Source organism: Brachyistius frenatus, unplaced genomic scaffold, assembly GCF_029030835.1.
Source record: "Brachyistius frenatus isolate BFR_SWC_R1_liver_20210118 unplaced genomic scaffold, ASM2903083v1 Contig_591, whole genome shotgun sequence".
NCBI classification, from domain to species: Eukaryota; Metazoa; Chordata; class Actinopteri; family Embiotocidae; genus Brachyistius; species Brachyistius frenatus.
Window position 1 is genome coordinate 7,110 of NW_027211190.1, and position 27,891 is coordinate 35,000.

The 27,891-nt window shown below is 46.0% G+C and overlaps 1 protein-coding gene and 1 long non-coding RNA gene across 2 annotated transcripts in view; both read left to right on the forward strand.

Moving 5' to 3' along the window:
• Positions 1-371: 371 nt before the first annotated feature.
• Positions 372-27,891, forward strand: part of LOC138614844 (protein TMEPAI-like) — a 40,839-nt gene continuing 13,319 nt past the window's right edge. Inside the window, exon 1 of the mRNA XM_069688433.1 lies at positions 372-761. Coding sequence (XP_069544534.1) covers positions 668-761 — 94 coding nt within the window. The 5' untranslated portion in view covers positions 372-667. The remainder of the gene's footprint in view (positions 762-27,891) is intronic.
• Positions 20,927-21,836, forward strand: LOC138614845 (uncharacterized). The gene is made up of 3 exons (XR_011310351.1): positions 20,927-21,133; positions 21,192-21,633; positions 21,670-21,836. It is a non-coding gene; the product is annotated as an uncharacterized lncRNA (long non-coding RNA).

Genomic DNA, 27,891 nt, shown 5'->3' on the forward strand with positions numbered 1-27,891 from the left:
ACTTTTAACACTTTTCTTGTCTTAGCCCCTTAAGCTACTGTATGTGACAGATGTAAGGACAAAATGAGCCTCAGTATAAATGATTCATATGGCCTATTTCTGTTTGATGTGAATAAAAAAGTAGTGAGGTTGAAACTGTGGGAAATTTGAGTCCTGACCAGTGTTTCACAGGGAAGTGGATATTTTACAGGCAGGTGTTGGAGCATGTGGTGTTTTGTGATGTGTTGGGCTGGTTGAAGTCAGAACTGTGGTATTTCCGTGTGCTCCTGAAGGCAGCACCCCTCTTTCCGCCCCTCGCTGTCCCTCCTCTGGAGCACTATGATTGGTCGGAGTAGCAGTCTGTCAGTTTGTGGGCGGAGCGTAAGGCCGCTGGGTCTGCTCCGCTTTAGCAGGGAAGGACAGCTGCTCAGCGGCGGAGGAAGGACGGAAACAACTCGACAATGCGTTGGCCGCGGTAACGGCTGTTCCCCGGTCGCCTCCTCGTTCACTCTCCAGACAAACATGGCGTGAGAACAGCCGCGGGGAAATAACTGCGAAACTGTCGGAGTTACTCGTCGCGGCGGACCCTGCTGCCGCTGCCTGGAAGTTTTCTGTTGTTTTCCCGTCGGGGGCCCCGACGGTGGCGGCGGCTCTCTCCCCGGAGCGGTGTCCCGGTCAGCCCAGCCCCATGCAAAACCTAACGGCCCCTGGCGGCCCCGGCAACTCCAATGTCACCTGCTCCTGCAACTGCACCGCTTCCCAGCCACAGGGAATGGAGATATGTGAGTAACACTAGCTGCTCCTCGGAAGGTCTCCTGACCTTAAAAAGCTGCCGGCAGACTTCAGAGCCGAATCCGTTTTATGTGCTCTCTGGAGCGGAGCAACAGAAGGAGAACAAACCGCACTTAGTATTCATCCAACACCAGAAACCAATTGTGCTGTTAACTGGCGGTGGGCTGCTTCCTCCTGTCCACTAATTCTGCTGTCAGGATGTCTGACAGAAACTTTAAAGCTCCTGGTGGTGTTCACAACCTCTTAAATGTCTTTATTTGTCCCGAGGTGTCTTTATTTGTCCCGACGTGTCTCTGCAGCACACAGTCCTGAGTTTACACTGCTGCTATCACTCATTTGGAAGCTCGTATGTTTGTCATTAATATTACATGGTTATACTCAACAGTTCGCTCAGTCAAACGTGTTATGGGTTAACATTGGACATGTTAATGGTTCGGCTTTTGTAATATATTACACATTTACTGCAGTCCGTTTTTAACACGTGTACTATGAGTTTAACTGAACTATTTCTTCTCATTTGAAGTTGGTTTCATATTAAAACTAATCACACCATGTGTAGTGACTGCAGACTGCATTTGCTCTGAGACACCACACAGGGTTAAATAGTTGTTGGCCTGTCAGCACAGACAGGAAACGCTGGAATGGTATGTTATGTCTGTCTGGTGAGACTATCAGAACCAGCTCACAGAACTATCAGAACCAGCTCACAGAACTATCAGGACCAGCTCACAGAACTATCAGAACCAGCTCACAAAGAACTATCACAACCAGCTCACAGAACTATCAGAACCAGCTCAGAGAACTATCACAACCAGCTCACAGAGAACTATCAGGACCAGCTCACAAAGAACTATCAGAACCATCTCACAGAGAACTATCAGAACCAGCTCAAAGAGAACTATCAGGACCAGCTCAGAGAACTATCAGAACCAGCTCAGAGAACTATCAGAACCAGCTCACAAAGAACTATCACAACCAGCTCACAGAACTATCAGAACCAGCTCAGAGAACTATCAGAACCAGCTCACTGAACTATCAGAACCAGCTCACAGAGAACTATCAGTACCAGCTCACAGAGAACTATCAGAACCAGCTCACAGAACTATCAGAACCAGCTCACAAAGAACTATCAGAACCAGTTTATAAAGAACTATCAGAACCAGCTCAGAGAACTATCAGAACCAGCTCACGGAACTATCAGAACCAGCTCACAGAGAACTATCAGTACCAGCTCACAGAACTATCAGTACCAGCTAAGAAAACTATCGGTACCCGTTCAGAGAACTATCAGGACCAGCTCAAAGAGAACTATCAGAACCAGCTCACAGAAAACCATCAGGACAAGCTCAGAGAACTACCAGGACCAGCTCAGAGAACTATCAGTACCAGCTCACAGAGAACTATCAGTACCAGAACTATCACAGAACCATCTCACAGAGAACTATCAGTACCAGCTGAGAAAACTATCAGTACCAGTTCAGAGAACTATCAGTACCAGCTTACAGAGAACTATCAGTACCACCTGACAGAAAACTATCAGTACCAGCTCAGAGAACTATCAGTACCAGAACTATCACAGAACCATCTCACAGAGAACTATCAGTACCAGCTAAGAAAACTATCAGTACCAGTTCAGAGAACTATCAGTACCACCTGACAGAAAACTATCAGTACCAGAACTATCAGTACCAGCTCACAGAGAACTATCAGTACCAGCTAAGAAAACTATCAGTACCAGTTCAGAGAACTATCAGTACCAGCTCACAGAGAACTATCAGTACCACCTGACAGAAAACTATCAGTACCAGCTCAGAGAACTATCAGTACCAGAACTATCAGTACCAGCTCACAGAGAACTATCAGTACCAGAACTATCACAGAACCATCTCACAGAGAACTATCAGTACCAGCTAAGAAAACTATCAGTACCAGTTCAGAGAACTATCAGTACCAGCTCACAGAGAACTATCAGTACCACCTGACAGAAAACTATCAGTACCAGCTCACAGAGACCTATCAGTACCAGCTCAGAGAACTATCAGTACCAGAACTATCAGTACCAGCTCACAGAGAACTATCAGTACCAGCTAAGAAAACTATCAGTACCAGTTCAGAGAACTATCAGTACCAGCTTACAGAGAACTATCAGTACCACCTGACAGAAAACTATCAGTACCAGCTCAGAGAACTATCAGTACCAGAACTATCACAGAACCATCTCACAGAGAACTATCAGTACCAGCTAAGAAAACTATCAGTACCAGTTCAGAGAACTATCAGTACCAGCTCACAGAGAACTATCAGTACCACCTGACAGAAAACTATCAGTACCAGCTCAGAGAACTATCAGTACCAGAACTATCAGTACCAGCTCACAGAGAACTATCAGTACCAGCTCTGCCCTGATGCTGCCGCCTGCTACAAACACTGTAGAGGCTTCTCTTTAGGACTGAGGCAGACAGACAGATAGGCAAGTAGACAGGTAGAAATGCAGAGGACGCTAGGCAGTGAGTGCACTGTAGGTAGGTAGGTATAGGTAGGTATATACTTTATTAATCCCCGAGGGGAAATTTTTTCGCCACAGCAGCATACATACAGGAGCAATAATAGAAACAATAGAATAAAATAATAATAGAATAGAATAATATAATAGAAAAGCAATAAAATAAAAAATATAAATATAAAATATAAAATGCACAGTACATACAGTATATATACAGTACATTAAATATCTATATATATTATATACAACAAACCAATAAACACAGTCAACATATATATATATATACATACAGTACAGTATATATCTATATATATAATATACATATAATATACAAGCAACCAAGAAACACAGTCAACAGTGTTATTGTACTGTGATGAAATGTATGCAGTGTGACAGACAGGCAGGCAGGCAGACAGATAGATAGGCAAGCAGGCATACAGACAGACAGGAAGGTAGGCAGATAGACAGACAGACAGACAGACAGACAGGTGAAGACCAGCTTCAGACAAGCAGACAGGCCGTAGATTCACAAGCAGGCAGCCAGACAAGTACTGACAGAGATATAAACAGAGATTTGGACGGACACACTAGCAGCCAGACAGGCAGATATATTGACAGACAGACATGCAGACACACAGATGAGCTACAGACGTACAGACAGACGGACAGGCCGAGTTACAGTGATGTGTAATTTCCATCGAGGCCTCGGCCAGCCGGCAACATGAGGTGAACGCAGGATATTAGATTTAGATTTGGCAGCAGAGTGTGGTTGTGCTGACGCCACATTGTAACCAAGAAGTGTGTGTGTGTGTGTGTGTGTGTGTGTGTGTGTGTGTGTGTGTGTGTGTGTGTGTGTGTGTGTGTGTGTGTGTGTGTGTGTGTGTGTGTGTGTGGCAGACAGGCTGGTGGTCCACCATTCGTTTTCTGTGGCATCATCGTATTGCTGGCCAGGAAAAAGACACACAGGCATGAAGTGATCAGCTGATCGAGCAGCGGCCTCCAGATCATGCAGGAGGACGTTCTCTGACTTCTAACCTGAGCAGTGCTGCAAACAAGTCTAATGATTGCTTTGGTTGACACTTGCAGATTATTAAACTACAAAACAAACTGCGTAGTATATGTAGTGTTATGCATGAGTGATCGTTTAGTACTTTGAATAAATGCTGGCCTGATATTTTCTCTGCATTTCTGGTCATCTGAATGTCTCACTAGTTGGAGGGAGCTCCATTCACAAGTGGTTTGAAATAGCGGTGTCCTACTGTAGTGGCCATCTGATTTGAAAAGAGCTCTTGTTTGTTGGCTGTGTTGTCATGCAGACTCGGCAAGGCTGAATAATGCAGCTCATGCTTTGATGATTTCCCTGGCTGAAGAAAAGAGCTACAGTCTGCCTCTTTTCTTTTTTCTCCTTTTTTAAAATTTTTTTTAAATTTTTTTTGAAGCTGAGCAGGCCGTCTCACTGGTGTGTTTCCTCTTTTATTCAGAGGAGGATGAAAATTGAAAGGGACTATGAACATAGAGGGATCACAGCGCAGACAGTGTGTCAAGGCCAGCAACTGAACCTCATCCTACACACTGGGATTCACATGTAGCATTTGAAAGGCAAAGACCTTTTAACAAGTGTTCGTCTCGAACTGTTGCTGTGCTTGGATTCATTGTGTACTGCAGGTCTCCTGTATTGTACATGTGGTATTAGAGAAGTCCTGTGGTCAGACAACAGCAGTTCTCCGTGTGCATTATTCAGATTTAACCTGTCTGACAGAAGAGGCTGAGATTCACTCTCCTGGTTGACCACAGAGATAACGACTATTTACTGTACTCATTGTTCAGTGAAGGGAGACACAACAGGTATGTGTTCTGCAAACATTTTCCACTTTTCAGGCATTTAATTTCCTATTGACTCTTTCCGCTATCTCTCTTATACTGTACGCCAACTGCATGAAGTCATTTCACCTGTGCTAAATGCAAATACCCATTTACTCATTGAAGGGACGTCATTCTGAGCACGGTGCAGTGGTGTGTTTTATGATATGGATTCGAGAAGATTCTGTAAAAAGCTGAACTGACAATCAGGAAAATTTAATTTGAAAAGTAGGATTTAAGACTATTTTGTTTTGGTCAATATCAGGAGGTGCTGCATGGTGGTGTAATATCAGGAGGTGCTGCATGGTGGTGTAATATCAGGAGGTGCAGCATGGTGCTGTAATATCAGGAGGTGCTGCATGGTGCTGTAATATCAGGAGGTGCTGCATGCTGGTGTAATATCAGGAGGTGCTGCATGGTGCTGTAATATCAGGAGGTGCTGCATGCTGGTGTAATATCAGGAGGTGCTGCATGCTGGTGTAATATCAGGAGGTGCTGGCCAAATGCAGGCACTGGACATACAAAAGAAGGGTTTATGTTGTGCAGGAAGCCACTTTATTTTCAGCTTGTGCTTTCAGGTCAAGAACACACAATATCTGTGTCTGGCAAGTTGGCCACCGTGTCAGATGATTATAGAGTTCGCTGACAGACTCCACGTTGATCCGTGACCAGTCATACCTGAGTGATGTAATGAGGCAGCAGGCCCGACGTCAGGAAACAAGAACAGGGGCGTATGGAAACAGGGAGAGGACTGTGTACTGCCTGTGGGTTGTCCCGTGGGTTGTCCCGTGGGTTGTCCTCTGGGTTCTCCCCTGGTTTGTCCCCTGGTTTGTCCCCTGGGTTGCCCCGTGGGTTGCCCCGTGGGTTGCACCGTGGGCTGCCCCGTGGGTTGTCCTCTGGGTTGTCCCGTGGGTTGCCCGGTGGGTTGTCCCGTGGGTTGTCCTCTGGGTTGTCCTCTGGGTTGTCTCATGGGTTGTCCCTTGGGTTGTCCTCTGGGCTGTCCCCTGGGTTGTCCTCTGGGTTGTGTGCTGTGCATGCTTGAGGCCCTGTTGGTCATTGTCATGGGATGAAATCATCAGTTAACATGCCTGATGCCCATTTCCAATGCAAACACCCTACATGTGTTGGGTCGGGCTATTTTCCTGCTAGTCTGAACCCACATTCATCCAACAGAAAGTAGAGTGTTGATAAAACCGGGCTTTGAACCTCAGAACAATTCTATTGGTAAGATTTACCATATCTATTGCCTCCAGTACCAAAACCTGCCATACAACGTCTGTTTGTAATTGTTGTGTTTACTTATTACTTCAGATAAAACCCTCCCCTCTGTGTGTTCTGGAGCTTCATAGAAAAAACACGTCTCGCATAACATTTCTCAAATGCAAAAACTCCAGTATCATATCAACACTACTTTGGAGAAATGATAAATCCTACTCTGCACTGACTTTAACTGGAAATTCAACGGTTGTTAAATTTGCCTCAGAGAAAACAGCAGAGAAGCTGTTGTATGAAATGTTCCCTGAACGTCTTGACCATTCTTCTGGTCCTTTAGATGCTCACATGGAAGCAGAGCTCCTGTGGGGAAGTCCTGGGTCCATGTGGCAGAGCCCTGAGTGTGTATGTAAGCGTCGGCCAGCCAGACGGATGGAAACGGCCTGATCTGTAATCTGGTGTATGAGTGGTGTTAGTGTGGAGGTGGCAGCGGGGTCATCTGTCAACTACCTCAGGCCAAACACACACACCGCTACTTGTTGACTCTCCCTCAAACACATACACAAAGATGTACACACAGGCACACGCACACAGTTACACCCAGATATCTGCACACACACACACACACACACACACACACACACACACACACACACACACACACACACACACACACACACACACACACACACACACACACACAGGCTCAGCCAATATTTACCCTGCAGTCTCCAGCCAGACAGCCAATCCAATCTCTCACTAAGCTCTTTGTTGTTTGTTTTTGCTTGTTGTTGTTGTTTTTACCCTTTTTTGTTTGGTTTGTTTGTGGAGGTGTTGGTGATTTGGAATCAGTTTGCTTTTTATTTAGTTTTATTATTAATGATTAATGATAATGAGCCTTGTAAAAAATGGACTTCAACCTCTGAGTGTGAATACTGAATGTGGGACTGTAGGGAGGAGAGGAGAGGAGAGGAGAGGAGAGGAGAGGAGAGGGAGGAGAGGAGAGGAGAGGAGAGGAGAGGAGAGGGGAGAAAGAGAGGAGGGGAGAGGAGGGGAGGGAGGAATGGAGGAGAGGAAGGAATGGAGGAGAGGGAGGAATGGAGGAGAGGAGAGGAGAGGAGAGGAGAGGAGAGGAGAGGAGAGGAGAGGAGAGGAGAGGAGAGGATGGAGGAAAGGAATGGAGGGGAGGAGAGGGAGGAATGGAGGGGAGGAAAGGAATAGAGGAGGAGGGAGGGAGGGAGGAATGGAGGGAGGAAAGGAATGGAGGAGAGGAGAGGAGAGGAGAGGAGAGGAGAGGAGAGGAGAGGAGGAAAGGGGAGGGAGGAAAGGAATGGAGGGGAGGAGAGGGAGGAATGAAGGGGAGGAAAGGAATAGAGGAGAGGAGGGAAGGGGAGGGAGGAATGGAGGGGAGGAAAGGAGGAGAGGAGAGGAGGAAAGGGGAGGGAGGGAGGAAAGGAATGGAGGGGAGGAGAGGGAGGAATGGAGGGGAGGGGAGGAAAGGAATAGAGGAGAGGAGGGAAGGGGAGGTAGGAATGGAGGGGAGGAAAGGAATGGAGGAAAGGAGAGGAGAGGAGAGGAGAGGAGAGGAGAGGCAAGGAGAGAGGCAACACATCCAAACAACAGCATTTAAAACAGAACTTCCCTCTCAGACTTCTTTTGTGATCACGGTTCCAATAATTCATTTCTCAGGGAATAACTTGGTTAGTGTCTCTATGGAATCTTATTTAGTTATTTAGTTAGTCGGCCATCTTGCTGAGGGCTTCCAGCAGGGAACAGCGATAAGAAGGAGCTCCTTGTTTGGTGTGAGGAGGCGGTGTCCTCTTTGGAGCAGACTGAGGAGGTGGTGTCCCCATGGAGGTGACTGTAAGGAGGTGGTGTCTCCGTGGAGGTGACTATGAGGGGGTGGTGTCCCCGTGGAGGTGACTGAGGAGGTGGTGTCCCCGTGGAGGAGACTGTGAGGAGGTGGTGTTCCCGAGGAGGTGACTGTGAGGAGGTGGTGTCTCCGTGGAGGTGACTGAGGAGGTGGTGTCCCCGTGGAGGTGACTGGGAGGAGGTGGTGTCCCCGTGGAGGAGACTGTGAGGAGGTGGTGTTCCCGAGGAGGTGACTGAGGAGGTGGTGTCCCCGTGGAGGTGACTGGGAGGAGGTGGTGTCCCCGTGGAGGAGACTGTGAGGAGGTGGTGTTCCCGAGGAGGTGACTGTGAGGAGGTGGTGTCTCCGTGGAGGCGACTGAGGAGGTGGTGTCCCCGTGGAGGTGACTGGGAGGAGGTGGTGTCCCCTTGGAGGAGACTGTGAGGAGGTGGTGTTCCCGAGGAGGTGACTGTGAGGAGGTGGTGTCTCCGTGGAGGCGACTGAGGAGGTGGTGTCCCCGTGGAGGAGACTGTGAGGAGGTGGTGTTCCCGAGGAGGTGACTGTGAGGAGGTGGTGTCCCCGTGGAGGTGACTGTGAGGAGGTGGTGTTCCCGAGGAGGTGACTGTGAGGAGGTGACTGAGGAGGTGGTGTCCCCGTGGAGGTGACTGGGAGGAGGTGGTGTCCCCGTGGAGGAGACTGTGAGGAGGTGGTGTTCCCGAGGAGGTGACTGAGGAGGTGGTGTCCCCGTGGAGGTGACTGGGAGGAGGTGGTGTCCCCGTGGAGGAGACTGTGAGGAGGTGGTGTTCCCGAGGAGGTGACTGTGAGGAGGTGGTGTCTCCGTGGAGGCGACTGAGGAGGTGGTGTCCCCGTGGAGGTGACTGGGAGGAGGTGGTGTCCCCGTGGAGGAGACTGTGAGGAGGTGGTGTTCCCGTGGAGGTGACTGTGAGGAGGTGGTGTTCCCGTGGAGGTGACTGTGAGGAGGTGGTGTCCCTGAGGAGGTGACTGTGAGGGGGTGGTGTCCCCGTGGAGGTGACTGAGGAGGTGGTGTCCCCGAGGAGGTGACTGTGAGGTGGTCTTTCCACTTGCTTTTGCTTGAATCTCAATCTCTTTTTAAATACATACGTAATATATAGATTATAGCATTGAAATCTGTTTTCACTCATATTGAAACATTTGCTTTATATAAACCTGTTTGATGTTATATTGTGATATATCTGTTATATTGTGATATATCAGTTATATTGTGATATATCAGTTATATTGTGATATATCAGATATATTGATATATCAGATATAATGTGACATATCAGTTTTATTGTGATATATCAGATATATTGTGATATATCAGATATATTGTGGTATATAAGATATATTGATATATCAGATATAATGTGACATATCAGTTTTATTGTGATATATCAGATATATTGTGGTATATCAGATATATTGTGATATATCAGATATATTGTGGTATATAAGATATATTGTGGTATATCAGATATATTGATATATCAGATATATTGTGGTATATAAGATATATTGATATATCAGATATAATGTGACATATCAGTTTTATTGTGATATATCAGATATATTGTGGTATATCAGATATATTGTGATATATCAGATATATTGTGGTATATAAGATATATTGTGGTATATCAGATATATTGATATATCAGTTATATTGTGGTATATAAGATATATTGATATATCAGATATAATGTGACATATCAGTTTTATTGTGATATATCAGATATATTGTGGTATATCAGATATAATGTGGTATATCAGATATATTGTGGTATATCAGATATATTGTGGTATATCAGATATAATGTGGTATATCAGATATATTGTGATATATCAGATATATTGTGGTATATCAGATATATTGTGGTATATCAGATATATTGATATATCAGATATATTGTGGTATATCAGATATATTGTGGTATATCAGATATATTGTGGTATATCAGATATAATGTGGTATATCAGATATATTGTGATATATTGTGATATATCAGATATATTGTGGTATATCAGATATATTGTGGTATATCAGATATATTGTGATATATCAGATATATTGTGGTATATCAGATATATTGTGGTATATCAGATATATTGTCTCAGCTTGTTCAGCTCACTGTGTTTGCGTTTTATGATCCTGTGTTTTGGAATCGCTGCGATGTTTCATAAATCAGAAATATTGTGGATGTCTCATTAAACATCTAATGCACATTTACCTGAACTTCAGCCTGATGTGGCTGCTGACTTTGGAAAAATGTGGATCTCTCTTTAAACTTGAAAATAAAGTTCTTTTGTTGAGAAACACTGAATATAAATATGATTTTTGTGTTTGTTCCATCGGGCAGCTTTAAGTATGTTGTGCTGTGTAAACGGCAACGTGGTCGCTGATGTGTGACGTCCTGTTTGTTGGCCGTCCTGTTTGTTGGCCGAGTGCTTCTTTGCCTCTTTAGATTACGTTCGGCCAGCAGCGCTATGATTGGCCATTTTGGGAAGTTTTCTTCTGTTTCTGTTGGGGGGGGGGTGCTCTGTCTGCTGTGTGTCTCCTGGACCTGTCAGGCAGACAGAACTTTCTGCTTCTGTTGTTCGGCCCAGCATTCAGACACATGAAGTGGTCAGCATGTTTATTACCCTTCCTGAACCCCCGTCTCTCCGAATGTCTCATCTCCCTCCTTACATGAAACAAAGCAGTGATTACTCTTTTGAAATTGCAACTGCTGTTTGCTATCTTATGAAACAAAACAACAACAACAACAACAAAATAAGCTGAAATGTTGTGCTGCCCGCTGCTTGTCAGATTTCAGGTAATCTGTTTGTTTGTGTGAGTAGGAAAACTCAGACACTGGGATCATGACATGTCTGGAAGAGGTTTGCAGGGTTTTCCTTGTCTTTTGAAGAGCTTCCATGAAGTTCCATCAGGTGGCTCTCTATCTGCTGTCCCCTGCATGGGAACTCCTGCTCCTTTTGTGGATTTGGTTTTACACTGCAGATTGTCGTCCCTCCGTGTGGCTGCAACACTAAACTCCACTGTTGTTCAATCCATGTGGGCTTTTTTCTACATTTGCTAAAAGTTATTAGTTTGTTCATTTAAATGAAACTTTCTAATTTATAGTGATGGTTAAACCTATTTTATTTTTGTATACGATGTAAACTGTCAGCAGAGGATACATCTTTGTAAATGATCCAACACTTTTATTTTTTGACACCATCTTCAATAAGACACACTCGATGAATTCTTCATCTGCAACCAAACAACAGAACTGGAGCAGCTGGCTGCTGCGGTTCTGAGTCTCTGACCAATCACTGTTTTCACGTCTCTTTTTAGGGTCAGCTGAGTTCGCTTGAAACTTCGGCAGGCAAAACAAAAGTACCAGGTACTATTCACCAACCTTCCCCAGTGGAACACCAACAACCAGCCGGGTAGAGTCGGATTGATCCGTACCACCTGGTGGAGAAGAGGCTTTTGAGGCCTCGATGATGCTTCAGCCAGCCTTCATAAGTCCGACTGTAAGAAACACATGGACGACCATTTTCACGCTATATACAATGGAAAGCTTTTTATTGGAATCAATAAAACAGGATGTTTCAGCTGGAAGACACAAGTACAAATGCTGGGAGCTGTGGACTTGGTAATTCTTCATCAGTATTTAATTTAAGTTGATGCTGACATATTGAATTCTTCACCTGTGATAAAGGCGCTTGAAGGAAGTGATGCAGAAAGCTGTAGTTTACCTGATATCCTCCACGTTGTTTGGACGGAACGGCTCACAAAGACTCCTGTGTAATTTAGACTTGGTGAAATTGGATTAGTTTTCCTTCTTAGGTCATAGAAGTCGCTGGAAGACATGGATTGAAAAAGTTACAAATCAGATTTTGTACTGGTGCTTTGGAGCACTTCTACATATGTGAACAATATGTTTTGAGCTTTTAGCGTGTGCAGAGTGAGCTGGGTGAGGAAGGAGACACGTCCTCACAATACAAGTTTGAAAATGGAAAATGATCTCGGAGTTTGAAACAAGTGAGTTCATCGGTCCTCCTGCTTGAGGTTCCAGGTTACATCAGACAGGACGGCATAACACCCCCGGATCCCCGAGAGAGCCGTCGCGGTGACCCGATAGTTGAGTCCAGTGCTCAGGTCATCTCAGATGCGAATGCCCTAAGCAGCGAGTACTGGTCCGATTTGCCGGGCTGTTGTTGCACCTCGTGTGCCTTCTCTCTTCCTGTCCATCTCCACTTCACTAGACCGAGAAAGGTATGGAACGCCTCGAAGACCAACCTCAGTGGTCCAGTTAAATCATGGGAAATGTAGGCGCTGGTGTTCTGACAAGGAAGAGGAATTTTTTGAATTAAAAAGCAAATATATCAGGTTCTGCTGCATCAGTTTTTTCCTCCTTTTTTTATTTTTTTTTTTTTTTTTTAAGGATTTTCACTCACCAGACGATGACTCATGCATATATAAGAGACAACATGTTCAGGCTACACAGACATCGCATACAATTTCATGATAATTAGGGCTGGGTATTGCCACTGATTCACAAGGTCTCAATTCAGTTCGATTTAATATTGATTTGGTTTGGTTACAATACCAATGTTGCTTGGATATGAAACAGAATCTCGGAATTGTTTCTGTAAATTGTACAAGGAACCCTCTAACTGCATTATTACAAGTATTATTCTTTAAATTAAGAGTAGACCCCAAAGCAGTTCCATGAATGCACTTTCCACTTAACAAGCACCAATCCAATGTGTACATATCTTCTTCCATGTTTTACAAACAATAGCTTTTGGATTTGATCATTATGCAGTAAATGTAAACATCAATAATACGTGTGGAAACATACACGTTGCTGTGACTGTCTCACAAAACCTTTGTGCAATCAACAGAAGTGGTTGAGATACACAGTAAATAAATACAGCATGTATCAGATGAGCCACCTGAAGCCATAAACCATATCAATAACAGACCTGGAAAAAGGTTATTAAAGTCTGGACGCTCCGCTTCACATGTGCGTGTGTTTGGGAATGTGTTAATGAGGGTCTATATCTTTGCGTATGAAAATTGAAATAGACTATTAACTCTGGGCACATGGAGACCTGGATGGGAACCTGCTTCTCCACTGGGGTCTGGTTTTGCTGATGTTTTTGTAGATGGTGAGATTTTTGGCGTTTCCACAGTATTTCATTTTGCCTATCTTGCACACGGCTTTGTTTTTATTCAGTTCTGCACCGTCTTCAAAGTTTTAAAATCCAAAATGCATCCAAACGTGCATTTAAACTTGCCGGTGCCTTCAGTTTGTTGTCTTTCACGTGCCTGTTCTCATTGAGGCAGCTGACCAGGCGGGATTTACGGGGTTAAAGCTTCAGGCCAGAGACTGTAAAAGGCACATATTAAAAGATATTTAAGTGAAGATTGATTTGAAACAGAATTTTTTTTATTTTACACCCAGCCCGAATAATTGCAGGCACATAGGATCCTACTTGTCATTGCTGTAAACTCCTTGTGTGTTTGAGATGAGACTTCAGGATGTCTGCGAGGCTGCAGGACCAACACCTTGGACTGTTTCCTCTCAGAAGATCAGCATGATTTTAGACCATTATTGTTTTGAAGGACATTTGACATCCAAACAGATTCCAGAACACTGCAGTGTATGCTTGAGTTCTTTGGTTGGAGATGTTTTTAGATGAGAGTAAAGATGTCCTCCAGGCCTCCTCACACACCCAGAAGACACTGATTGTGTGTGAACAAGTGAACGATTTCCTTCTATGATGATAAGTTGTTCTTTTTGTTGCTTTTAATTCCCTGAATACAACTGCTGTCATGTGATTGACAGTGATAGCGTGTTGCCTAGCACCACGGGGACTTCTCACAAAGTTGTCTATGATCGGAGCTGCAGACAGAAAGAAGGTGATTAAAGAAACGCCGTGGTTTGGCCTCCTCTGACTTTTCTATTGTATGAGTATCATGGCAGTTAATCCTGGATGTGAACTATTATCCCTCCACTGCTTGGTGTTTTATTGTCTTAATGATGTTATAGTTGAACGATCTGCATTTTAAATGATCTTCTAACCCTCATGTGTTTCTAGCATGTATCAGTTTGACTGTACTTCTGCATTGTTTATTAAGAAAGAAAAACTTTCAAGAAGTTGGATGAAGTCAGCAGCTTTTTTCAGCTTTGTTCTCAGCTGTGTCCCATTTCACCTCAGTGCTGCCTGTCCAAGTCGATGCAAACATTCCCTCCTGGTCTGTCCCATCTCAGCAGTACCGGGTCTCCCCTTGTCAAAGGGCGAGTAAACCCTCGGTGCCAGCCGGGCCGCTGGCGGTGCCCTAACAAGGCCCTGCTCACAGCAAACTACAGGGATTACACCAGATGCAGAGAAACAGAGGAGCAGATAGAGATTAAGATGAAAAGGAGAGAAAGTAGCTTTTGTATTTTAAAAGAAAGACAATGACTAAAACCCTGGATTGTCCTCTGTAGTCCACCATCATAGCAGGAGGATCCAGTAGTGATGTTACAGCTCCACAATCTGCAGTCAGCAACTCATGTCTGTGGGGTGTTTTCTGCTCTTTTTGGTTTACATTTTTAACCCAGTTTAACCTCTCAGCCGGGAGTCAAGTGGTCCCGGAGGTGGGAGGGAGGGTTAGAGATGTCTCCTCCTCCCTCACTGCTCCTTGCTCTTCATTAGCCATTCTGAGGGCTGTCTGAGTTCTGGTCCCTTGGCCTCCCAGTCCAGACACACAAGTCAGACAGAGGTGTCTGATACCACCCCAACCCCCCCTCTCCCTCCTCCTCTTCCTCCTGTTCCCTCCTCCTCCTCTCTCTCATGTTTCCTCCTGTTCCCTCCTCTTCCTCTTGTTCCCTCCTGCTCCCTCCTCTTCCTCCTATTCTCTCCTCCTCCTCTTCCTCCTGCTTTCTCCTCCTGCTCCCTCCTCCTCTTCCTCCTGTTCCCTCCTCCTCCTCTCTCTCATGTTCCCTCCTCCTCCTCTTCATCCTGCTCCCTCCTTCTCTTCCCTTCTCCTCCTCCTCCTCCTCCTGTTCCCTCCTCCTCCTCTCTCATGTTCCCTCCTCCTCCTCTTCCTCCTGCTCCCTCCTCCTCCTCTTCCTCCTGCTCCCTCCTCCTCCTCTCTCTCAGTTCCCCCCCCCCCCAGCTGACCCCAATCAGGCCCAGGGCTGCTCTATTGTCTGGCTGAAGACACTTGCAAACACACACACACACACACACACACACACACACACACACACACACACACACACACACACACACACACACACACACACACACACACACACACACACAGAGTGAGACAGGAGGTCAGAGAGAGATGGAGACTGTCTGGCTGCCCCCCCCCCCCCATCTTCTTCTTCATATACTCTCTGCCTTCATGCAGACTTGCTGGAGGTCCCACATGTATCTGATGCTTGTTCTGCAAACTGTTTTGGATTCCAGTTCCCTTGTTAACTATTCTAAGTATCATCATCTACATTTACAGTCTGCACAGTTAACTTTAGAAACATATGGGATGTATTTTTGTTTTTGTGAAGGACAGAACATCCAGGATAAGGCTGCTGATGCTCTGTATTTTTTGATATTGATTAACATATACTGATACGCTGCCTGCAATACTTTCTGCAATATCCATCTATCCATCTATTTGTCCGTCCGTCCGTCCGTCCGTCTGTCTTGGTGTCATGTTTGTGACTCAGTATGAGTGACAGGTTTTACATATTGGTAAAGGGATATGGTAAATTATAGGATAACATGCTTCACAGACCAGATGTTGAATAGTCTGCAGTGCTTTAATATCCAGTCTCTCCTCCACATATCATCTCTGAATATCAAATCCCTTCCACTGCTCCACTGTTTGGTCTGCATGGTGAAGACACATCCTACCAAACTTCAAATGATGGTGAATGAACTAGTTGGTGTTCATACTGAAACTAAAAGAAACCACAACATCATGTGGGCTGACTGGAAGTATTGGACTGAGATTTATGTTTTGACAGTGACACACTGACCACAGGTCAAGGAGGTCTTTGTAGTTTTCATCCTCCATCTCTGATCTTCATGCTTGGCATTTTGTGTGTCTCCTGGCTAGTGTTGCTAATGATGATTAGGGCTCCTGCTCTGAGCAGCATGGAGATCCTGTGTGTGAATTATTAATATAGGTCATAGTCACAGCATCCGGCTTGGCCCAGCCCGGTGCCGTCCCAGCACTATTGCAATACACAGCTCCTGCTTACCCCTGCTTATCCACAGCTCGCCCCATCTGTTGGCCAGATTAACCCAGCAGATCACCTACAACGAGGTCTGCACTGGCTGGCTCATAAAAGAGCCCCACCATGAAATATCCGAGGCATCATGAGACACAAGTTTTTGTCTGCAAATTCCGAATCCTTAAAAGTTATACCCTCTAATGTCTTAACTTGTCTTAAATATTCAGTGCTTTTTCCATTGTAATAACAACTCTTTCCATAAATGCGTTAATCCCAAACAATTAGAGCACCCAAGCTGCTCATTTACAGAAATTATATCTTCACCAGACAAGAGTCTTCATGGGAAGAGTTTATGGTTCCTCATGAGAACCTATGAATTGGCTCTAGAGAGAGAGAGAGAGAGAGAGAAAGAGAGAGAGAGAGAGAGAGAGAGAGAGAGAGAGACTGACTGACTGACTGACTGTGTGTGTGTGTGTGTGTGTGTGTGTGTGTGTGTGTGTGTGTGTGTGTGTGTGTGTGTGTGTGTGTGTGTGTGTGTGTGTGTGTGTGTGTTACACCCCATAAACAGAGACAGACATGCCCTCTCAGCTGTTTTAGGTCTGCAGTCTCACTGCAGCTCCATTCAGTGAATCAGTCCAATTCTGTCTCTTTTAAAAGAAGCTCTACTTTTTACTCAGTAAACTCTAAATTGTAAAACACCTCACTGAGAAATGTTTCTCTAAAGCTGTCCAAAGAATTATGCCAAGCAGAAAGTCACAGTGAACTCCACATGCCCTGCCCCCCAAAACAAAGAGGAAGCTCCCACCATCAGCAGCAATGAAAGATTACTAAAAAGATATGAGTGTGTCTGTGTGTGGGAGTTGCTAAGTTGTTGATATCTCTGGTTACACTCCGTCTTTGTGTCGCATCAGGAGCTTCTTTTCATTCTGCAATATTCGCCTTGAGCTGAACTCCCCAAGTGGTACTTGAACAGAGAGACAGAGAAAGAGAAGAGAACGAAGGAAGAGGGTGGAGTGGGTGGAATAAAGAGAGGAGAAGAACAGAGACTGTGTGTGTGTGTGTGTGTGTGTGTGTGTGTGTGTGTGTGTGTGTGTGTGTGTGTGTGTGTGTGTGTGTGTGTGTGTGTGTGTGTGTGTGTGTGTGTGTGTGTGTGTGTGTGTGTGTGTTATTTTTAGGAATAATTGCATCTTTTAATATAAAAATAATTGCAAGTAAGGAAATTCATCACAAATGTCTGTCACACAAACATAACCTTAACCTCAACCATAACCCCAAATATCTATCAGAGATCAGCTGGTTATCTAATGTGGAAGGACAGCTGCTCCATAACTGATTCATTCCAACACTTTTTCGCCATTATGTCAATTTGTTTCAGCTATTGTGATTTTGTTTTTTTATTTTTTTATTTATCATATAACGTCGTACATTTCATAATGTTAGGATATGATGAGGGAGAATCTCCTGAAGCTCACTCTTTCTCTAGATAAGAGTCACCACTCTGTTGGTCTTCAGAAACTACAAAGACACACTTTCTGTTACAAAAACCCTCCGTATCTGACTAATTGAGTTATTGGAAAGGTGTTGCTGCATTAACTACATGACTGACTTCATATGGATGAATAAGATGAGGATGGTAGTGTTTTAAAAATAACTAACTAATATTGTTGCGTATTTGCGGTTGTTTCTTTGCAGCCTGTGCAGGGGTATACAGTGAGAGCATCCCTTACATTCGTGTCTAAAAATAGACATGCAAGACGGAAACATATTTTCAGAGCACAGTGTGTGAGTGAAGTTTACAACCTACTGTGATCTTTTGTTACACGTGTAATGTACCAAATACAAGACAACTGTGATTACTAAATGTGAGTGGAATGGGAAGTGGTAATGTGACCTTAAGCCTACAGACAATTATTGCTGGTTGGAAATACACTTACCTGTGGTCCACTTAGAGAATGACCCAGAATATCAGTTTTTTTCCTCACATGAAACATTTTCTGTAGCTGTTTCACAATAAAAGCCTTCCGCTGGTTCGCTGATGGAAAGCTGCAGCAGTAGGGCCGGCACTGAACATTGAAGGTCTGTTGCTGAGTGAGAAAATACTGTGACCATCAGTCGGCTGAATGCCATGACTTCATGTATCGTTTCAAAATAAAAGCCCTCGTTTTAACTATAAAACACAGTTGTGTTTCATTCTCCGTCCAGCCGCCTGCTTCATTTCCACCTGCCCTTGTACTACCAAACAGCAGCTTTTGCATCTAATAGGCATAGACCAATATGTGATGTTGGTAATATGTGCTCAGTAGACACACACACACACACACACACACACACACACACACACACACACACACACACACACACACACACACACACACACACACACACACACACACACACACACACACAGTGTCAGTATCTTAAGGTTTCAGTGATTGTTTCCGTACTTCAATGTTTAAAAAAGACTTTCACATGTTCTCTTGTAAGCTGTGTCTCAACATTCCTGAGTTTAAAGCGCTTTGTCATTGTTTATTACTAACTTCCATTAGTGGAACATTTTTCTCTCTGCTCCTACATTTCTTTATGCGCTTCTAAATGTTTTCATTTTAGAGCAAATGTCTTCCTTCTGAAACAGCACTGCTGTAATAAACTAAATTTTCCATCAGTGATAGATGCTTGGGTCCATGAATGAGTTGAGGGGTCACTGTTAGCTCCAACATGTCTGCAGCTGTTAGTTCTTTCTGTTCTGATCACTAATCAGTTGTTCCCATTTGTGAGAACCAGTGTTGGATATAGAAACCCCAGACAAGCCAGTGAAAGACATGCTACATAAGAGAGTGCTTAAAGGGACTGAGGCCAGCTGAGGTCTGATGTCGTGGCTTTTATACCACGTGACTGGACAATGTGGTGTTCTGCTGGGCGTCTGGTGTTCTACTGGGCATCTGGTACAGACGCGGTGTTCTACTGGGCGTCTGGTGTTCTACTGGGCGTCTGGTACAGATGTGGTGTTCTACTGGGTGTCTGGTACAGATGTGGTGTTCTACTGGGCGTCTGGTGTTCTACTGGGTGTCTGGTACAGATGTGGTGTTCTACTGGGCCTCTGGTACAGATGTGGTGTTCTACTGGGCGTCTGGTGTTCTACTGGGTGTCTGGTACAGATGTGGTGTTCTATTGGGCGTCTGGTGTTCTACTGGGTGTCTGGTACAGATGTGGTGTTCTACTGGGTGTCTGGTACAGATGTGGTGTTCTACTGGGCGTCTGGTACAGATGTGGTGTTCTACTGGGCGTCTGGTACAGATGTGGTGTTCTACTGGGCGTCTGGTACAGATGTGGTGTTCTACTGGGCGTCTGGTACTTATGTGGTGTTCTACTGGGCGTCTGGTGTTCTACTGGGTGTCTGGTGCAGATGTGGTGTTCTACTGGGTGTCTGGTACAGATGTGGTGTTCTACTGGGCGTCTGGTACAGATGTGGTGTTCTACTGGGCGTCTGGTGTTCTACTGGGTGTCTGGTACAGATGTGGTGTTCTATTGGGCGTCTGGTGTTCTACTGGGTGTCTGGTACAGATGTGGTGTTCTACTGGGTGTCTGGTACAGATGTGGTGTTCTACTGGGCGTCTGGTACAGATGTGGTGTTCTACTGGGCGTCTGGTACTTATGTGGTGTTCTACTGGGCGTCTGGTGTTCTACTGGGTGTCTGGTGCAGATGTGGTGTTCTACTGGGTGTCTGGTACAGATGTGGTGTTCTACTGGGCGTCTGGTACAGATGTGGTGTTCTACTGGGCGTCTGGTTGGTCTGGAGTTTTACTTCTTTTTAGTCAGACAGCTGCTCTCTTCACTTGAACCCCTCCATGTCTATTTATACCTTCACCCCTCAATAAGACTAAAACATCCTTCCCCCCCTCCTCCCTCCCGCCTGCTTCTTCTTCTTCTGCTGCCTCTTTACTTTTTGTAGTTTCCTCTGTTGTTGGCAGCTGTTGCTCAGTACCGCACCGAAGTTCAGCCTGCGGTCACGGCCAAGTGTTCCGGAGAGAAAAAAAAAAAACGTTTTTGATAGGACGCCTTTTTATTTTTTTTCCCCACTCACATGTTCCTTTATCTTGCATTTTTGTCCCTATATACACACACTTCATTTTTCTCCAACCTTACTTCACTTTCTGTCTCCTTTTTGCTGCCTCACTTTCACTGTCTTTATCTTTCCTTTTGGTCTCTCTCTCTTCCTTCCTCTCTTTCTGTCTCTGTCTCTCCCTCCTGCTTAATCCTGCCTGCCAGGCATTGCTTCATGGCTGTTAAGCATCTCAACCCAAAGGGCCAAAAAAAAAAAAAAAAAAAAAACAAGGAAGGAGGGAGGAGGGAGGAGGCTCAACATGGTTGTTTTGCTCTGTTGGCCCGGCACAATGAGAGCACATGTGGAAGACATGTTTCCACCCCTTCATCTGAGAGTTGGAGGGAGTGTGTGTGTGTGTGGGGGGGGGGAGTAAGTGATGTAGAGGAGGTGGGATAACAGAGAAGGAGGCAGAAATGATGACTGAGGAAGTATGTATAGTGAATAGACAGAGAAGAGGTGGATACATAGGAGGCTGAAAGAAAGAATAGGAGGAGAGTAATAAGTGGTGAAAGATGGAGTGATTAGAGAGAAGACAGAAACCCATGGGTAGATACAGACTGGAGGTGAGACAGCCAGTATGAGAGAGGGAGGTGAGACAGGCAGGTGAGATGGACATTATGAGAGAGAGGGAGGATAGACAGACAGGAGGTGAGACAGACAGTATGAGAGAGAGGGAGGTGAGACAGACATGATGAGAGAGAGGGAGGAGAGACAGACAGGAGGGGAGACAGACAGTATGAGAGAGAGGGAGGAGAGACAGACAGAGAGAGAGAGAGAGGGAGGAGAGACAGACAGGAGGGAGACAGACAGAGAGAGAGAGAGAGAGGTGAGACAGACATAATGAGAGAGAGGGAGGAGAGACAGACAGGAGGTGAGACAGACAGTATGAGAGAGAGGGAGGTGAGACAGACATGATGAGAGAGAGGGAGGAGAGACAGACAGGAGGGGAGACAGACAGTATGAGAGAGAGGGAGGAGAGACAGACATTATGAGAGAGAGGGAGGTGAGACAGACAGTATGAGAGAGAGGGAGGTGAGACAGACATAATGAGAGAGAGGGAGGAGAGACAGACAGGAGGGGAGAGAGGGAGGTGAGACAGAGAGAGAGAGGGAGGTGAGACAGACAGTATGAGAGAGAGGGAGGAGACCCGAACTATTAGATGGACACATGACAGGAAGCACATGGACAGACAGACAGATGTGTTAGTGTGTGTGTGTGTGTGTGTGTGTGTGTGTGTGTGTGTGTGTGTGTGTGTGTGTGTGTGTGTGTGTGTGTGTGTGTGTGTGTGTGTGTGTGTGTGTGTGTGTGTGTGTGAGTTAAGATGTGTGTTAAGATGTGAGTTAGGGTGTGTATGTGTGTGTTAAGATGTGTGTGTGTGTGTGTGTGTGTGTGTGTGTGTGTGTGTGTGTGTGTGTGTGTGTGTGTGTGTGTGTGTGTGTGTGTGTGTGTGTGTGTGTGTGTGTGTGTGTGTGTAGGGTGTGTGTGTGTGTGTGTGTGTGTGTTAGATGTGTGTGTGTGTGTGTGTGTGTGTTAAGATGTGTGTTAGGGTGTGTGTTAAGATGTGTGTTAGAGTGGGTGTGTGTTAAGATGTGTGATAGGGTGTGTGTGTGTGTGTGTTAAGATGTGTGATAGGGTGTGTGCGTTAAGATGTGTGTTAGAGTGCGTGTGTGTTAAGATGTGTGTTAGGGTGTGTATGTGTGTGTGTTAAGATGTGTGTTAGGGTGTGTGTGTTAAGATGTGTGATAGGGTGTGTGTGTTAAGATGTGTGTTAGAGTGCGTGTGTGTTAAGATGTGTGTTAGGGTGTGTATGTGTGTGTGTTAAGATGTGTGTTAGGGTGTGTGTGTGTGTTAAGATGTGTGTGTGTGTGTGTGTGTGTGTGTGTGTGTGTGTGTGTGTGTGTGTGTGTGTGTGTGTGTGTGTGTGTGTGTGTGTGTGTGTGTGTGTGTTAGGGTGTGTGTGTGTGTTAAGATGTGTGCTAGGGTGTGTGTGTGTGTGTGTGTTAAGATGTGTGTTAGGGTGCGTGTGTGTGTTAAGATGTGTGTTAGAGTGGGTGTGTGTTAAGATGTGTGATAGGGTGTGTGTGTGTGTGTGTTAAGATGTGTGATAGGGTGTGTGTGTTAAGATGTGTGTTAGAGTGCGTGTGTGTTAAGATGTGTGTTAGGGTGTGTATGTGTGTGTGTTAAGATGTGTGTTAGGGTGTGTGTGTTAAGATGTGTGATAGGGTGTGTGTGTTAAGATGTGTGTTAGAGTGCGTGTGTGTTAAGATGTGTGTTAGGGTGTGTGTGTGTGTGTTAAGATGTGTGTGTGTGTGTGTGTGTGTGTGTGTGTGTGTGTGTGTGTGTGTGTGTGTGTGTGTGTGTGTGTGTGTGTGTGTGTGTGTGTGTAGGGTGTGTGTGTGTGTTAAGATGTGTGATAGGGTGTGTGTGTGTGTGTGTGTGTGTTGTGCGTGTGTGTGTTAAGATGTGTGTTAGAGTGGGTGTGTGTGTGTTAAGGTGTGTGTGTGTGTGTGTGTGTGTGTGTGTGTGTGTGTGTGTGTGTGTGTGTGTGTGTGTGTGTGTGTGTGTGTGTGTGTGTGTGTGTGTGTGTGTGTGTGTGTTAAGATGTGTGTTAGGGTGTGTATGTGTGTGTGTTAAGATGTGTGTTAGGGTGTGTGTGTGTTAAGATGTGTGTGTGTGTGTGTGTGTGTGTGTGTGTGTGTGTGTGTGTGTGTGTGTGTGTGTGTGTGTGTGTTAGGTGTGTGTGTGTGTTAAGATGTGTGTGTGTGTGTGTGTGTGTGTGTGTGTTAAGTGTGTGTGTTATGTGTGGTGTGTGTTAAGATGTGTGTTAGAGTGGGTGTGTGTTAAGATGTGTGATAGGGTGTGTGTGTGTGTGTGTGTGTGTGTGTGTGTGTGTGTGTGTGTGTGTGTGTGTGTGTGTGTGTGTGTGTGTGTGTGTGTGTTAAGACGTGTGTGTTAAGACCTGTGTTAGGGTGTGTGTGTGTCTGGTGTTCTGCTCGGCGTCTGGTACAAATGTGGTGTTCTACTGGGCGACTGGTGTTCTACTGGGTGTCTGGTACAGATGTGGTTTTCTACTGGGTGTCTGGTACAGATGTGATGTTCTACTGGGCGTCTGGTGTTCTACTGGGCGTCTGGTACAGACGTGGTGTTCTACTGGGCGACTGGTGTTCTACTGGGTGTCTGGTACAGACGTGGTGTTCTGCTGGGCGTCTGGTACAGACGTGGTGTTCTACTGGGCGTCTGGTACAGATGTGGTGTTCTACTAGGCGTCTGGTACAGATGTGGTGTTCTACTGGGCTTCTGGGACAGATGTGGTGTTCTACTGGGCGTCTGGTGTTCTACTGGGTGTCTGGTACAGACGTGGTGTTCTACAGGGTGTCTGGTGTTCTACTGGGCGTCTGGTACAGACGTGGTGTTCCACTGGGTGTCTGGTGTTCTACTGGGTGTCTGGTGTTCTACTGGGTGTGTGGTACAGGCGTGGTGTTCTACTGGGCGTCTGGTACAGACGTGGTGTTCTACTGGGTGTCTGGTACAGACGTGGTGTTCTACTGGGCATCTGGTACAGACGTGGTGTTCTACTGGGCGTCCGGTACAGATGTGTTCTAGTGGGCGTCTGGTGTTCTACTCGGTGTCTGGTACAGACGTGGTGTTCTACTTGGGGTCTGGTGTTCTACTGGGTGTCTGGTACAGACGTGGTGTTCTACTGGGGGTCTGGTGTTCTACTTGGTGTATGGTACAGGCGTGGTGTTCTAATGGGCGTCTGGTACAGACTTGGTGTTCTACTGGGCGTCTGGTACAGACGTGGTGTTCTACTGGGCGTCTGGTACAGATGTGGTGTTCTACTGGGCGTCTGGGACAGATGTGGTGTTCTACTGGGCGTCTGGTGTTCTACTGGGTGTCTGGTACAGACGTGGTGTTCTACTGGGCGTCTGGTACAGATGTGGTGTTCTACTGGGCATCTGGTACAGCCGTGGTGTTCTACTGGGCGTCTGGTACAGACGTGGTGTTCTGCTGTGTGTCTGGTACAGATGTGGTGTTCTGCTGGGTGTCTGGTACAGATGTGGTGTTGTATTGGGCGTCTGGTGTTCTACTGGGTGTCTGGTACAGATGTGGTGTTCTACTGGGTGTCTGGTACAGATGTGGTGTTCTACTGGGCGTCTGGTGTTCTACTGGGTGTTTGGCACAGATGTGGTGTTCTACTGGGTGTCCGGTACAGATGTGGTGTTCTACTGGGCATTTGGTACAGATGTGGTGTTCTACTGGGTGTCTGGTGTTCTACTGGGCATCTGGGACAGATGTGGTGTTCTACTGGGTGTCTGGTGTTCTACTGGGCGTATGGTGTTCTACTGGGTGTCTGGTACAGACGTGGTGTTCTACAGGGTGTCTGGTACAGACGTGGTGTTCTACTGGGTGTCTGGTACAGATGTGTTCTACTGGGCGTCTGGTACAGACGTGGTGTTCTGCTGGGTGTCTGGTACAGATGTGGTGTTCTACTGGGCGTCTGGTGTTCTACTGGGTGTTTGGCACAGATGTGGTGTTCTGCTGGGTGTCTGGTACAGATGTGGTGTTCTACTGGGCGTCTGGTGTTCTACTGGGTGTCTGGTACAGATGTGTTCTACTGGGCGTCTGGTGTTCTACTGGGTGTCTGGTACAGACGTGGTGTTCTACTGGGGGTCTCGTGTTCTACTGGGTGTCTGGTACAGACGTGGTGTTCTACTGGGCGTCTGGTACAGATGTGGTGTTCTACTGGGCGTCTGGTACAGATGTGGTGTTCTACTTGGTGTCTGGTACAGAGGTGGTGTTCTACTGGGCGTCTGGTACAGACGTGGTGTTCTGCTGGGTGTCTGGTACAGATGTGGTGTTCTGCTGGGTGTTTTGTACAGATGTGGTGTTCTACTGGGCGTCTGGTACAGACGTGGTGTTCTGCTGGGTGTCTGGTGCATATGTGGTTTTCTACTGGGCGTCTGGTACATATGTGGTGTTCTACTGGGTGTCTGGTGTTCTACTGTGCGCCTGGTACATATGTGGTGTTCTACTGGGCGTCTTTTACAAACGTGGTGTTCTACTGGGTGTCTGGCACAGATGTGGTGTTCTACTTGGCGTCCGGTGTTCTACTGGGCGTATGGTACAAACGTGGTGTTCTACTGGGCGTCTGGTGTTCTGCTTTGCGTCTGGTTGGTCTGGAGTTTTACTTCTTTTTATTAATACATTAGGTGTGTGTGTTAAGGTGTGTGTTACGGTGTGTTAGGGTGTCTGTGCGTATGTGTGTGTGTTAAGATGTGTTAGGGTGTGCGTTAGGTTGCGTGTTGGGGTGTGTGTGTTAAGGTGTGTGTTTGTGTGTGTTAGCTTGTGTGTGTGTTAGGATATGTGTGTGTGTGTGTGTGTGTGTGTGTGTGTGTGTGTGTGTGTGTGTGTGTGTGTGTGTGTGTGTGTGTGTGTGTGTGTGTGTGTGTGTGTGTGTGTGTTTAGGTGTGTGTTAGAGTGTGTGTTAAGGTGTGTTACGGTGCGTGTGTGTGTGTCATGGTGTGTGTGTGTGTGTGTGTGTGTGTGTGTGTGTGTGTGTGTGTGTGTGTGTGTGTGTGTGTGTGTGTGTGTGTGTGTGTGACATGTTGAGCTAAGTGTGTTTGTAGATGGATCCTTTAACACGGCTCCTCTCAGCTTTACTGCTCTTCATAAATATTCCAGCGTTGGAATATTGATAATATTAGACTTTATTGTAATATTCATGATCTGTTATCACAGAGCGCTTCCCTCTCTGTTCATGTGATATTCATTCAGATGGAGATGGTTTGGCTCCGTGAGCTCTTTTCACCAGTGAAAGTGGAGATTTATTGCCGGCTCAGCATTGGATCTCATGGTTAAGGCCGACATCAGCAACAATCAAACTTCTGTTCTGTTCAAAGAAGAAACGACATTTAGTGACAAAAACTTAAAAAGGAAAAGTGATAAACAGACAGGAAGTAGCCAACAGGACGATGACTTTGCGCAACTTTGCATGTTGTCTTTCAATTCGAGTTTCAGCTTTTAAATCCTTTATCCTGCACGTTCAAAACTTTCTCCTATGAGGTTTCTGCAAATATCTTTATGAGTTATTTGTCACCGGTCAGTGTTGTTAAATGACCTTCCGATAACCTTCTGATGACTGCTCGATGTTTCCTCCCCTCTCCTCGATCGATGATGGAGCGATGATGGAGCGACGATGGAGCGACGATGGAGCGACGATGGAGCGATGATGGAACGATGGAACGATGCTGGAACGATGTTGGAGCTATGATGGAACGACAATGGAGCGACGATGGAGCGATGATGGAACGATGTTGGAACGATGATGGAACGATGTTGGAACAATGATGGAGCGGCGATGGAACGATGATGGAGCGACGATGGAGCGATGATGGAGCGATGATAGAACAATGGAACGATGATGGAGCGACGATGGAACGATGATGGAGCGATGATGGAACGATGGAACGATGATGGAGCGACGATGGAACGATGATGGAGCGATGATGGAGCGATGATGGAGCGATGGAACGATGATGGAGCGATGATGGAGCGATGGAACAATGATGGAGCGATGATGGAGCGATGGAACGATTCTTGGAGCGATGATGGAACGATGGAACGATGATGGAGCAACGATGGAATGATGGAGTGATGATGGAGCGATGGAACGATGATGGAGCGATGATGGAGCGATGATGGAGCAACGATGGAACGATGATGGAACGATGGAGCGATGATGGAACGATGGAGCGATGATGGAACGATGGAACGATGATGGAGCGATGATGGAACGATGATGGAGCGATGATGGAACGATTCTTGGAGCAATGATGGAACGATGATGGAGCAATGATGGAGCAACGATGGAATGATGGAGTGATGATGGAACGATGGAACGATGATGGAGCGATGATGGAGCGATGGAACGATTCTTGGAGCGATGATGGAACGATGATGGAGCGATGATGGAACGATGATGGAGCGATGATGGAACGATGGAACGATGATGGAGCGACGATGGAACGATGGAACGATGATGGAGCGATGGAACGATTCTTGGAGCGATGATGGAACGATGGAGCGATGATGGAACGATGGAACGACGATGGAGCGATGATGGAACGATGATGGAATGACGATGGAACGATTCTTGGAGCGATGATGGAACGATGATGGAACGATTCTTGGAGCGATGATGGAACGATGGAACGATGATGGAGCGATGATGGAACGATGGAACGATGATGGAGCGATGATGGAGCGATGGAACGATTCTTGGAGCGATGATGGAACGATGATGGAGCGATGATGGAACGATGGAACGATGATGGAGCGATGATGGAAC